At 41.2% G+C, this 14,977-nt stretch overlaps 1 protein-coding gene across 1 annotated transcript in view; it reads left to right on the plus strand.

Annotated features, from left to right (window-relative positions):
- Nucleotides 1-911: 911 nt before the first annotated feature.
- dtx1 (deltex 1, E3 ubiquitin ligase) overlaps nt 912-14,977 on the plus strand; it is a 34,761-nt gene continuing 20,695 nt past the window's right edge. Inside the window, exons 1-2 of the mRNA XM_068566577.1 lie at nt 912-1,373; nt 1,778-2,448. Of these exons, the coding sequence (XP_068422678.1) occupies nt 2,190-2,448 (259 nt within the window). The 5' untranslated portion in view covers nt 912-1,373; nt 1,778-2,189. The remainder of the gene's footprint in view (nt 1,374-1,777; nt 2,449-14,977) is intronic.

The following is a 14,977-nucleotide window of genomic DNA, read 5'->3' on the forward strand; positions in this document are numbered from 1 at the left end:
GGGGGCCAAATGTTAATTTCCATATACATTGGGTGGAAAAGATGTTGTGGACAGGATGACACTGTCTTCATAAAGGAGTGAGTGCCAGTTATGCAGTTACAACCAGCATGTGTTATGTGCGAACTATAAACATGACTAGAGATTGAAAGATGTAATGTTGTTCATAAATGCATGGAGATGAAATTACATATTTTTGACAAAGCTACTTTACTTAAATGACAAGAGGGAGGGTGTGTGGATCATCATATACAACACATATATCCAGAGCGATTATCCCTGGGGTCTTTCACCTACTGAGGATTACCAAAAATCCTTTTTTTTTTCAATTGCAGATACACCATTTTGCCAGCAGATGGGACTGTGTAATCACGAGCAAAAATATAATAGTGTATCAAATAAATAAACACTCTCTTTTCAACGACGTATAGTCAAACAGGGCACCAGAAGACAATCATAGTCATAGACCACCAATAAATACATATACATATATTTATATATATATATATATATATATATATATATATATATATATATATATATATATATATATATATATATATATATATATATACACACACATATATATACATACATATATATGTGTGTATATATATATATATATATATATATATATATATATATATATATATATATACATACAAACATATTTGTGAGGAGTCAGATGTCTCCCTGAAAGTAGAATGAAATGAAAAAAGAAACCTCTTAATGATGATCAGAATTAATAAACACATATGTTGTTGTTCTTGTGTATGTTAGTAAACTACCGTTAGCAGTAACTCACCTCGTCATGCCTCACTGTTCTCAATGAAACCGTGGGTCAACAGGGGCTTTATTTTGAAATCAGATACCGGAAGTTGTATCATTATGTTTTGATGTAATTTACACCGGGGGGGATTTCAACGGCGACCCATACAGGTGCTTCTGGACATGTATGCGTAATCCGCGGGTGGCATGAAATGCGTGATTACAATGTTAATGCATGCTGTTTGGCGTAACAGGCAGACATGCGCGTCTACAGCGGAATGGCTCTGCACATCACACACTGGAATCTGTGCAACTGGAGCATGCGATCACTTTAACCCAGCAGACCAACAAGCTGGTGTGTAGTCTGTAGCAGATCCACGGCAAAACGACGTCTTGGTTTTCTGCAATACCGTCATTGGAGCTGTAGGAGGTGGGCTTTAAGGATAAGAGAACATTTACAAATCCCCGATGTGAAGAGGCAGGTGCAGAGATTTGCGCCCAGTCTTTTTTTCTTCTTTTCCTATCTGATTTTCGACCGGAGCCTGTGATATGCAGCCTCTATCTACCTGACAGATGCGTGGTACCAGCGCCACAACTGCAGCCTACAGGTCTGTATCGCCCGAATCAATCTGTGCGTGTTGTGCATGCTGCTAAAAAACATTCAGTATCAGCCGCAAGAATAAATACTATGAGAAATCAGAGAAGCAATAATGACAATGCCCCTCGTTTTGCATTTATTACACCTGAACAGCTTTCTATGTGCAAAATAGTGATATTCTGCCTTCTGGGATTATGATAGCATCTGTCAGTTTATGTACACCGCTCTGTCCCCTCTGCACTCATCTGATGACAATCACAATTATTTTTTTCCACTGCGATCTAAACCGTGTAAACAGAATTGCCAAGAGGTACAGGACACTAATGGGCACAGAAACGATCTTGTCTGAAGATTTCTGCGATAAATCACAGCATTTGTTGACCTGTGTATTTCTGTTCCTGGTCTTTTGTTTAGGATGTGTCTCCTCTCTACCTGCTGCTGATCTACTGGGATCGACGGTGGAGCACTGAGACTGTCACAGCTGCAAATCTCATCATCATCATCATCATCATCATCATCATCATCATCATCAACGTCAACGTCTGCCACTTCAAACATTACAAGACACAAGAGGAGAGAGGAGAGGCTGCCTTTGGCTGATCAAAGAGCCAGCAGTCACAAAGCACCTGTAGACGATGACTCCAGCAGAGCTGCTTGCGTGAAAGCAGTATGAGATAATTGAGGAGTACTTCACTAATCGCTGATTCAAGCTTTTTCTGTCTGGCGCTGAGGAAAATGTTCCAGTGTGTCAGTTGACTGGCAGGGTTGCAGTGCTGTTGTAGCCCTGGACATAGCCAGCAGCTTAAGCGCCGACACCTCAAAGGAGATGGCTCGTCCAGGATCAGGGTTGCTGGTGCCCGTCAACGGGCTGGGGTACCCCCCTCAGAACCTGGCCAGGGTGGTGGTCTGGGAGTGGCTGAATGAACATGGGCGCTGGAGGCCCTATAGTGCAGCGGTCTGCCACCATGTTGAGAATGTACTTAAGGGGGATGCCCGGGGAACTGCAGTGCTGGGGCAGGTGGATGCCCAGCTCTCTTCATACATCATCGACCTGCAGTCCATGCATCAGTTTCGACAGGACACGGGTAAGAAAAGTTGCACTTTCCTGTCTATGCACACAGATGTCACATGGGACATGATGCGGGTGGCCGGGATGATTTCCCAGTTCTAACATCTAAAAGAGTTAAATCAATGAATCATGTTTGTCTGTCTTCACCACAAATAATGTCATATGATCCCATTCGGGAGCGATTAAAAACAGAGCCAGCCTTGATGTTGTTGCAACACAGGAATGACATAACATCCAGGGGAATAAATTAGTCCTGAACGTCCCGTCTGCTCTGGAACTCATGTAGATGAGCCACAGGTTGATCTAAGAGGTGTTGCAACAAACAGGACATAAAGAATATGTTTAGCAGTAATTTATTCATTCGGGAGAGTCTTTATGCGGAATGCCATGACCTTCCCAAAGGTCACCATGTCGGAGGGGCTGTGCATTCATGGGGCAGATTGATGCAGTGGCTCAGTGAGACGCTTCCCACTCTTCACATCTGATAGTATTCATTCAGATGTGGGAATGGCAATCACAATGGGGGTTGGTGATGAAGTCACTGTACACAATTACTGTATCAGACCGGCTCTTTAACTATTAATTCACACTAATTTATTTCATGTGCATAATTCCACTATACCTAACCTACAGAGTGGCTAATCAAAGAGGTTACATGTGAAATGTGGGTTCTTTGTTGACTGCAATTCTCTCTGACGACTGCTACCTTTGTAAATAAGACCAGATGTTTTTTAGGCTCAACACACTCTGTTGCCTTCTCTGTGTGCACAATCTAGTCCCTGCTCTCCCAATGTTTGAAGCGAAGCTGTGGGGGAGGTTTTAGACATCGAGTAGAAGCATTCATGTACAAATCTCAGCTGCCTTGACCTATTCTTCATGTCTGATTCAGCTACACATCACTGTGTCAGAGTCCGATAGAAACACTGTGACTCCTGTGTTGGATGCTCTGGGGACAGGTTGTGTATGCACTAAAAAACAATATGTCATCAACTTATTGATGATGTGAATCATGAACAGAAAAGCTCTCACTGTGAGGCACTCACTGTGAAGGCATTTACACTATTATTGCATATCAAGAAGCACAGAGATATACAGAAGGTGACTTTGCTGTGCATGAATCTGCATTTATTAACCTTTTATGAATTTGCAACACTTCATTTGCATGCAAAACTATTTGTAAATGTAGTTGACAGTTTTATTCAGAACACAGAATAATAACAAATACAGCTTAAATGTGTAAACATCATCGAAGTAGCTGTCCGTCTGCCATGATTATGTTTTTTTTTTTTAAAGTTTAATGCCAACAGCTGTAAAATCTTTTCGTTACTGGCTTTCTTGATACACTAAGTGTGTGTTTTTATGACAACCTATGTCTACTGGAGGGCGTTGCAAACTAGCTCAGGCTGTATGTTCTGTCTTATGTGACACTCTGCAAAGATGTGGACTTCAGAAATAAATATATAATAATTAAAATAACATTTTAAAAGATCACTACGTACGTTGTAGACTGTTACTAATTTGTTTATGAAAAAACTAAACATGTCATTATCCATTTCTGATATCACTCATGATGCCATTCTTACATTAATGCTGTACAAGAAACTGGCTTTATTACAAACTTGTATTGACTTGTGTTGACATTATTATTACATCATCAGAAAAATCTCAATATGTAGAAACTAGGCAAGTACTTTGTATTCCTTGATCCCTTCAATATGTATAACAGAAGGGCTACATACATAAAGAAAGGCCTTGAAAGGGCCTGAAACCCTGTATGAAAGTATATTGATGAAACACTAAATTAATACATTTTGTGTTCCATCAATCTGCTATACAGCAGACATAAATATACCACTTGATCCAGCAGCATTTTTCTATTCTTCATCAAGAAATAATGTTGTTTGGAATGCTGAATATGAGCGTGTCTGTATGTCTTCATGACTGTCAGGAGAGTTGTAGTAGAGTGTAAGCTGCTTGGCTAGATGTCTGCTGTTCGTGTTGATGTCCCCTCGATAGAACATGAGACGGAGCAGCACATGTGTCTGTGGTTGACTGGCTGCGAGATGCGCCACTGGGCCATTTGTCAGACATTTCCATGACGCTGGGACTAGTCCTGACGTTTATCGGTCCTCATTGTGCCGTTTGGTGTGATATCTCTCCTCTCTGCTGGGATAAACCTGTCACAGCATTGCCTGACGGACAGCAACCCGGACACCCGCTGCCTCCTCTTTCTCCTCTTTCCTCCTCTGCACACTACCCAAACATGAGCACACCTCTACCAGGCCACGGCAATCGACCCACGCTCCCATGAGTCCTAGCTTCCAAGCTGTAGTGATGTTGTTGCACTGCTGCTTACACAAATGACCCCCAGTGAGTTTGTTTTAGCGTGGATTGTAATGCTTATGTTTCACATCAGATGTTTGCTGTATTTGCAGCTTAGCGGGCCAGACATAGCCGCTCTGTTGCAGGTGTCCCTGTGGGAAACCCCATTTTGTCCTCTGAGGCTTTTTTTTTTTTTTTAGCAGAAGCTGGAAAGCAAGTCGAGTGTGCTTGGTGTCCCCTGTGTGTTTATATGGCCTTGTTTCTTTACATCTGTTAGTTTTCTGATGATGGTGCACTCTGCCCGCTGTGGTGTCTGAGTCCTCTCCCTGCAGGCTGTGTGGGGGGTGCCCTGCTCCCCCTGTGGGTTCGGGAGGAGCTCCTCTGGACGGGAACCAGGCAGAGTTACTCCGACTAATGAGACGGTGGCAATAGTTTATCTCCATGGCTCCCTCTAATCAGTTTATCATAACGACAACGCACGCACCACAGGCATTGCGGCAGCGCCCCTCTCCGTGGAGAGCAGCCTAAACACATCTGTAGTTACTTGGCATTGAAAAACACAGGGTATGGAGTTCATATTACAACTACTGGTGACGAACACCAATCCGTGGCAACATCCTGAACCCCAGTGCTTTATATACAGTATGACTGAAGGCTCAGAGGCTTATATATAGTGTGGATGAATATCTGGCTGAAGGCAGAGAGAGGATTGGCTGCAAGCCAAATGGGATCGATTCGTTCTCCTTCCCAGAGGGGCGTTTGAACCTCTAAACACTGCTGTAGACTGATCCCCTTTCACTACACCCACTCCCATAACAAAACACATGGGCTTATCTGCCATCTCCATCATACACCAACACTTGTGGCCTGTCTGATGGATTTCACACTGCAGCTTTGACTTCTGCTGCCTAGCTGTTAGGCATTTACCTTATCTGTATTTTATCTTAAAATGGAGAGTTGGCAAAAAGCAGACAGAGTAGCAAGTGTGCATTCATAAAAGACAACTAAATCAGTGAAAACGTATTCTGAAATGAAGATGTATCCTGTTGGTTACTGGCATAATGCTTTAGTCATATTACTGCAAGTCAGTTCATATAAATTTGGCACAGTTTAAAAATGTGCGCAATTGACCAAAGTGCTTTACACAGTAAACAGGAGAAATTGCAAAAAAGGAGTGTGCTTTTTGATTGGTCCAATATTTGTGTTGGCGGGTACTAGAATCATCACTTCTGTTCCAATGGCTACACAGGCAGTTGATCAGCTGGGGGTCGACTTTAGTCGCAGTTGCTTGTCCCATCTTTCACTGAAGTGCTTTCGAAGTTATTCTCTGACCCCATATGTTGCTGTGTTGTGAGTTTAATCACATTTGAGAGGTTGACTGACTACAGCTTTTTCTACTGACCCTTAGTGCAGGATTAAATTGTTGCTGGTCTGGTTGAAAAAGAGGAAACATGTCTTTGATCTCTTTGAGGCTATACAGGGATATGACATGTAGCGCACCACAGAAGTTGACTTTTCGTCTCCTTGTAATGCCGGTCTGCAGATGTCAGTCAACAGTTGCCAAGAGAAACACACCCACCAGGCTTCAAGCATATTTTCACAATAGCTCCAAAAAAGGTTTTATCCTCATTAGAAAAAAGAAGGAAAAAACAGTTGCAATATTATTATAGTAATGTTTTATAGTAATTTGTTTTCCAACAAAATAAAAATACGATTCAACTTAAAACGAAAGAGACAGAAAGTAGTGTGCCATTTATGTCTTATTTTATTCCGTTTGTGCTACTGGACTTGTAAGGGCCATTACAGTGCTCACTGTTGCGAGATGGCCCATGTGTGACTGCAGAGATAACCCCTATCAGCGGCTGTTGGCTGCTGTGTTGCTAGAGCAGGGCTTTGTTTATTTTGCTTCCACAGGCGTGAGAACCTCCTCTCCCCTGGCCCATTTCCCTCTGCTTACAACCATCCCTGACTAATTACTTTGAAAACTCTCAGAAAACAAAGCAGAGATGGTCGAGTTCTCATGTCTGCTTTGTGTTAAACTGACAAACAACAAACAGCTGTGGTTGTGGTTGTGGTACTACCTAGAAACTTGCAGAGCCTAATGCTGCAGAGTATCGAAGAGGGCCGACTTTATTATTTTTTTTTCCTTTAATTTAGCATATAATAAATGTGTGTGGGAACTGTTTTGGTGGTCTGTGGGAGGAATTTGGAAAGAGGATTCTCGCTATGCACATGCTAAAGGTCAGGTGCTGTATGCATCAGCTCTGACTGTGAAATCCCAAATGCGTCAGAAGAAAGAAGAATGAGCAAAGAGTTTAGCCCGAAGGCTCTTTAGAACCGAAACGTCAAGAAACAACACCAGGACTACGTACCAGACAGAACGAGATGCTTGTATGTGTGTCTACAAGTGGAGCACATGTGCACACATCAGCAGTACGGTGCTGTTTGCTGACACATTAAGTTATTTCTTTGTTTTTCTATGGCATAGACATTGTAGGACTGTTGTTTGCAGTTATACATGCAATATATCCAAAGATGGTGTGTACCTTACACTGCATATAAATATCAATAAATTCTTAGCAAGTCACCTCCCGACCTCCTCCAAAGTCATGTGGACTAAAGATAAACAGGCATTACATATAAAGTTCTTTAATGTAATTAGTGTAATTAGTCAGTGAAGGTCTTTGACAGCGGTGCCTATCCACGCTGGTGCTAAGGTATTACTGTACTCAGAGGTCCATTGTAGCCACCAAAGCTGGCTGAATTCCACTTGGATCTCGGCAGGAAAGGGACGGGAGTGGTGCTGGAGAGAGGGAAGAGGGGGAGTTAACAAAGGTGAGGAGAGAAGGGGAACTGAGGGAGAGGTGGAGCGTTTCCCTGATGGAAAGTGACAGTCAGGGTGGAAAAGAGGTATAATAACACTGAAAAGACCCTCAGCTGTACACATTCCCCCGCACTTTCAAACACATGCAGCTTTTGTCTCGTTGCTATGAAGTCTTCCCCTCTGTGCCTCAAAGTGTGCTTATTTTAATTGGAAATTAATCCGGCTATATAAATTATCTGACTAGTATTTTCTGAATAGAATATAAAGGACAGACACACATATCTGTCATAAGCTACCAGAGTCCAACACAATAAAATACTACACAATCTTTGTTCATGCTGACACAAAATGTAGGAAATGTTACTCAAACAATGACCAAACTGTATTGAACTAAAAACAAGCAGCTGCAAAATAAGATATTTTCATAACTATGCTTATTTAGGCCTATAACTAAAAACATTTTTCATTATTGTTCAATCTATTAATTCTTTTTCAGATTTTAACATTGAGAAAATAGGGAAAGATGTTCTCTTTAATTTCCTTGTTAGATTATTTTTTTTTTTTTACTCTTCCATGGCACCAGGGTTGTAGTGCTTTGGTATGCTCTGTCCATGTCCTTATTACATTAAAGTGATGAACAGGCTGTGCAGCTTCTACGGCCTCGAGCATTGGTAACAGAAACCTCTCTTCACATCTCTTTTTACCTCTGATCCAGCGAATCACCAGTTTCGACTTGTGAAGTGCATATCATACTCTTTTATCAGCTTCCAAGCTGCTCTCTGTAGTGCTTAGCTTTTCAGGGCGGTCTGGGAGGTCAGTCAGATTGTAGGCTGCCGTCTGCCTAAGCCAATCAGCCGTGCAAGAATAGGAATGAGGCCTCATCCCTAAACCGGGTAAACTATCCTCCATCTCCTAAAATGTCTTTGATCTACTGGAGTGTATGCTGCCAACGGTCGCAGCGAGCAAAGCTCAGATTTCCCTTGATCATTCTTTGCGAAACGCAGAAACACAGTGCTGGACTTCTGCTTTTGGTCTCTGCATTTTCACTCATTTGACTAAAAAATTCACTCATAGCCCACTTTAGAGCAGCGGCAGCTTGACAAATTGCTAAAGCTGAAACTGGGATGGCCTTCTCGGAAGTGTTAAGGCAGTAGTCATTGTTCCAGTTTAAGCCACTGTAATGACCAAAAAAGATCTTCCTCAGTCACATATCTGCTCTGGGCACTATTCAAATGTTATGCAATGTATGGTTAAAATTTGAATAAGTCTCTCCGGATTGAAATGCAGTTGTTTTTTTTTTTAACGAATGCTTTAATCATGTCTTTCGGGATAGTGACTGCCTGACTTTAGTTATATTGATTGCCCAAAAAAAGTATTTGTCCAATACTTGCAAAACAGCCTTAGCTGTACTTTGTATTCAGTCCATAAAAACAAATGTTAGAATGCTAACACTAAGATGATGAACATTATACATCAGCATGTTAGCATTGTCATTGGGAGTATTTTAGCATGCTTACATAAAATGTAGCTTACAGCAACGCCTAAGTACAGCCGCAAGCATGGATAGACTCATGTAGGAGTCTCATCACACAACTCTTTAAAGGATTAGTTGATCAACAGAAAATCTGATCAACAACAATTTTAGTTTAACAGTTTTAAATTAAAACTAATTTCAAGCAAAACTCGCAAACATTCACTTGTTCCATTTTCTCAGATGTGAATCGTGAGTTATCAAATCATTGTGTACTGACTATTTTGGGCTTTGAACTATTAGTTGTCTCTGAGAACTTGTAATGAAAACTTTTCCTGGCATGTTAAGGTCAGAAAGACATTTTAACAATTATTGATTCATTGTGAAAAATAATTAATAACAATCACCAATTGTGATAGAGCAACATGTAATAATGCTCATGCTGGTTGCAGTTGTTTGATCTCTGTTTTTTCTACAGAGTTGCTTGCGTTCTGTATGCACCGACTGTTCAATGGAAAAGAGAGAAGGAAAGAATAACTAACACACAAGCATGACATAACAGGTCCACATTCTCTCACACTTTTACTTTTCAGCCATACAAAAAAAAATCACTTTGCACTTAGCAGAATATCAATGGGAGTTTTTTTTCTCCCACCCTCCTCTCCTCCTTTCTCCGTGTCACCTGTAAGTGCTTCTAAATCTTGGTTCATTGTGTATTTACCAGGTGCTCCTGGCAGAGGCCTCAATAACCTCCACTCTTGTTCCTCACAGGAGCTGCTCACACACCATCGCTTTTTCAGATATTTCATTATTAATGAGAGTTCTCTTAGGATTTATATCACTTGTGCCTTCAGGTGAATTTCTATCAGAGTTTAATGACAATTGCTTCTCCTCTATTCTGTCCTTAATGTGGATGTATTCAGTCAGATAGACATTTGTTAATACAACCGGTAATGAACGTCGCCACAGCAATGTATTTAAGATTGAAATGTGCACGTTTAAGACTAACTGTTTACACTTCACATAGAAATCTGAACCATTTAATTATGAATAAACGCTTCACACTTGTTACTGAGAGCAGAATCATGATTCCCCAAAAAATGCTCAACAAGAATGTATTGGAGTAGAAAAAGGGAAACGCAAACTATGGAGTGAACTATTTACACATGAGGTAAATAGAGTTACCTACCCATCACCACATCAAAAAAACTTCATCTTTGGCACAGTCAACATTTGATTTACCAGAAAGCAGTTACTCCAGAGTGAAGCACAGCTGTTTTAGACAAAGGGAACACTACAGTAATATTATGTATCTGAACACTTTGCTCGGTGGAGATTTTCCTCTGAAGACACGTGCTATTTCAATAAAAGCTTGAAAGGTACATGGGAAGGACAATTTGTGTCTTCACCACAGTTTGCCATGATCAGATGCTGTTTTTTTCTTGTCTCTTTGCTTGCTTTGTGTAATAGCTGCTGTCTTGTGAGAGACAGCGCAGGAGACAGGAGAAATTGCAGGAGAAATTTGTTCCAAACTGTAATTATTTCTCCAAAATACGCTTAAATCCACTGCCTTTAGCTAAGCTTTAGATCTTTGAGGTATTCACATGTGTCTTTTAGGTTGTGTAACACTTTAAACTCAATAATCCCTCCCTATGATTGCAACATTAATTTAATTTTAAAGTTGACCCTTGTCTGTTCTGGAGTAATGAAGCTTTCCCGGAAAATCATAAATGATTGATTTACCATAGTTCCATAATACATTATGTATGTTTCTTGCGGCTATTAGAGCCTCGAGAGCATGAAGGCATCCGCTTGAACTGATTCTATACCGTAAACAACCTTTCATAAGGATACAATATTAGAGTGACAAAATGAAGGGGTCGCTCAATACATGGTTTCCTATAACAATATTCATATTTCAACAGTTTTCACCTCTCTTCATTGAAACAGAACGAATGACTTCTGAAAAGTGGAGTTATGAAGTTAGTTTCTGTTCAGGCTTTGACCCTCAAATTCAAAGTACCGCCGTTACACCTCTGGAAAGCCGTCAGACTCTTGTTCAGGCTTTAAGCTTGATGAAAGCTTTTAGCGGTCCAACAGCAACTTTCCAACGAGGACGTGACCCCGGTTTCATTCCAGCCCCTGACATTTAGCCTCGACAAGCACAAGATTATTCCCTGAATATTCTCTGCTCAAATTTAGTAAAAGAGAACATCCAATAAATATGGCAGTAAAAAAATAATTGAGCTAATAATGAAAAAGGAATTAATGCTTCTGCATTAATTTTGAGGTATGAACACATAGGAGTTTTGATTACATTTGTGATTCAGCAGGGGAAAGGTCTGGGCCTAATAATAAAAAGTCCTTTGGAAAGTAGAACATACTAAAGGACATGTGTTTGTGATAGATAAAGCGTTACTCTGGTCTGATGCCCTCTGACCTCTCACACAACGTGTTCACCTAACTGCTGATCAAAGCTGATCAGTGTAGTCTGGCAAAGAGACAATTCACTGTAATGTAGCCAGACGTTTCCTTTGATAAGACCTGGCTGTCTGAAGTGGGTTATAAAAGCCCGTCTCAGCAAACTCATTTACTGCATGCTGTTCATCTCAAGGAGTCCGACTCCTTTTATTTGTCAAATGTAATTTTCGAAACAGTTTTTCTTTCTCTCTTCGAACAGCCTTTATGTTATGTCATTTGGTAGAAAATAGTATCTTTATTTTTATTCTGGATATTTTTATTATTAATAGTAATGATACACTATATTTATATAGCACCCTTCAAAACACCATTACAAATTACTTTGACAAAAATAATTAAAAATCTGTTTTATTGTAGTCTAAAACACATGTGTACCGTTAAAGTCAGGTTAAAAGCCACTACTACCTTTGGTGGGTGTCCCCGCTATCTCCCCACTGTAGCCAGCTAGCGCTGCGGCTAGCTCTCCGCTAGAAGATAGCGAGACCAGCCCCGGCTTGGCGCCCGACTCGGGCAGCGGGGAAGCGAGCAGTAGCATTAGCAGCAGCGGGGAGATAGCAGCAGCGCTAGCTGGCTACAGCGGGTAGCTAGCATGGACACCCACCGGTGGTAGTAGTGGCTCGCTAGCAGCTTATAACCCGACTTTTACCGTAGATAAAATATATCCACACAACCACCTACAGGTTATATGAGAGTGAGTCAGAAATGTATAATGTCGGACAGCAAAATAAGGGATGAGGTAATCATGCAGAAACTTCTTCCACTTCCTCTCTGACCTTTATGCTGCTGTCATGTGCTACATTCAGTTTTTGTTCAGCCATACATCTCACTGAGGGCAATTGACTCACGGTCCAGTCATGTGGCAGTTAGCACTGCATGTACATGTGTTGCAGAGGTCATTTCATGGCGAACCGCATGAGCTCTTCTTCATAGTCTCTTCGCACGTGGTACGGCATCAATCAGCTTTCCACTGAGCAGGCAAAATGGTTTTACTGATGTACGGTCTGTCGTGCTGGTATAACGGCTGACATGAGATATTGTGTTGCCAGATGAACACTGCGCCACGTTGAGGTGTGGGTTTGTATGTGTGTATGCCACTTTCTCTTGTATTAAAAGGATGCAGGTGCGATGCTGTCTGCGGTGCAAGGTCAGCTCTAGGATGCGGCACTCATTGGTAAACATCAGAATATGAATTTTGACCTCACATTAATAACGCAATACAATATATCAATACTTTATACATTCTGATGTTGATACAAGTAATAATTGGGCCAACATACACCTAAATAAAATCAAACAGTTTCCTTATCTAGCTTAGTGGAAAGGTAAAGCAGACTAAACACTTGTTGTTGCTGTCTACGAAACAAAAAGTAAAACAGAAATGTTAAAATGATTTTGGAAATTTTATATTGTTTCCCATTCCCATAAAACCGTATTCAGCAAGAACATTAGATAGAGGAACGGTTATGTTTAGTCAACGCTTAATCTGACATAATAATAGTGTGCTCTGGAAGGTAAAAACATAAATAAGAAAAATAACCCGAAAATAATGTCTATGTTTAAACAATCTGAACTCCGAAACATTTTGATTAAATATTTACAAAGCTGAAGAACAGCAGCTGATAGTTTCGCCTCAGGGGAACCAGTTATATACTTTAAATACAAAAGCAGTAATGCAGTAATTATGGCATAGTAGTGGTACCAATTATTAAATACATAAATTATTTATACAACATTGATACATTTTGATTACAAATTTGGATTTGGTGCATGTTATGGGCAATTAATTGTTTCATATGCTGTTCAGTATTATTTGGCACTGCTGATGGACTGATGCCAGAATATGAAAGCTCTGTCGCACTGAGGCATAAGTTGGCAGCTGTCGAGGATCTAAGAAAATGTTGCGATAAAATACAAAGCCTCTGAAGTGCAGACAAGAATCCCCAAACATTTGAAAATGTCATACCTTAGAAGGAGACGTTGAATTGTTGTCAAAAGCTGCTTTGACTAAATAAGCTTATTTCAATTTGTCAAATTACAAGCCAGATCTGCTGACGTTACATAAATAATGAACATTGCAAGATTTTATTTTCCATGAGTGGAGTGACTCCTCTCTTCTAACCAGAAGCCTGTTTCACTGTAACCCTGACAGTGCTCCTTGGCAGTGCTGGCCTGTGTCGTGTGTAGCCATTGCTGTGTGTGTGTGTGTGTGTGTGTGTGTGTGTGTGTGTGTGTGTGTGTGTGTGTGTGTGTGTGTGCTTGTGTGTGATAACAGTGCCTGGAGCTGTGCCTCCCACTCCCTTTCCTGGTGAGGACACGCATGGTGCTGACACGTTAACGAGGTTCCTGCTGGACGTGATGAGGCTGAAGTGGTGTGAAGTGGAACCCACATGCACACTCACCTCTTCAGCGTGTACCACTTTTGGTGTTTTCACACAGTCAGGTTGACTGATTATACACACAAAGTGAGTCATAGAGCATCCTTGGCTCCTCAGCTGAGGACATCCACAGTGTCAGAAGGTTGTTTCAGGGTCTGTTGCTTCACTGCAGTACAGGAGCTGGCAGGTGGACAGGACTATAACTTCATTTTCTCAAGATTTTTTTTATCCACCCCCTTTTTTTTTTTTGTTACCCAAGTAACTGCAAACTCTGCACAAGTGCACAGTAACTGGCCAGCTCCCCGGGCCGGGCTGTGGGAGGGTTTGCAGATTTGAAGGGGCTGAGAATGAGGATGGTTTCAGTGGGAGTTAAGCCACTTTTCCTCAACACTTTGTCTTGCTGGCAGCAAAACGGTATTACCGGGGCCTGTTTTACTGCAGTGTTCACTTTCTAAGCTTGGGCAGAAGTGAGACCTTCTTTTTTATTGTTATTTGGCAGAAAACATCCACTCATCACATGCTTTCTTCTGTATCTATTCCCTCCCTCCTTTCTCACGTAAAATGTATTCTTCTTTTTCTCCCTTTTAGTCTGGCTCTTTTTCATCCCTATTTAATCCTCCAGATTCATTCGCTTCTCCCTGTCCCCCCTCCTTTGCGATCCCCTTTTCTCTTCCTTTTCTTTCCTTCTCCTTCTCTTCCCTCCCCTCCTCTTTCCTTCAGTGTCTCCTGCCTCCCGACCAGCGGCAGCTCCTCCACTTTTGTTCATCCATCACTTTTGCCGACAAAGAGGACGAGGGCGCTTAAGGGAATCCAAGTCGCTTTTCACTAGTGTAGCTCATTATAAAGAACTGCATTCTGGGAAAGGGAAAGTGTCATCTCAGTATATAGAATGCGCTTTAATATGTGATTTTGTGAGAGAGGAGCAGGAGAGCTGTTGTATTGTAACATATAATGCTGTTAAACCAGCTTAATGCCAGACTGTCATCCTCATTATTATGGTGTCTGATCTCTGGGTATGTGTTAATAAGCAGATAATGCTCTTACAGATCTCTCAGACTTTGATGTTCAGGTA

Source organism: Clinocottus analis, unplaced genomic scaffold (assembly GCF_023055335.1).
Source record: "Clinocottus analis isolate CAN_PGR_092001 unplaced genomic scaffold, fCliAna1.0.p SCAF_7, whole genome shotgun sequence".
Taxonomy (NCBI): domain Eukaryota; kingdom Metazoa; phylum Chordata; class Actinopteri; order Perciformes; family Cottidae; genus Clinocottus; species Clinocottus analis.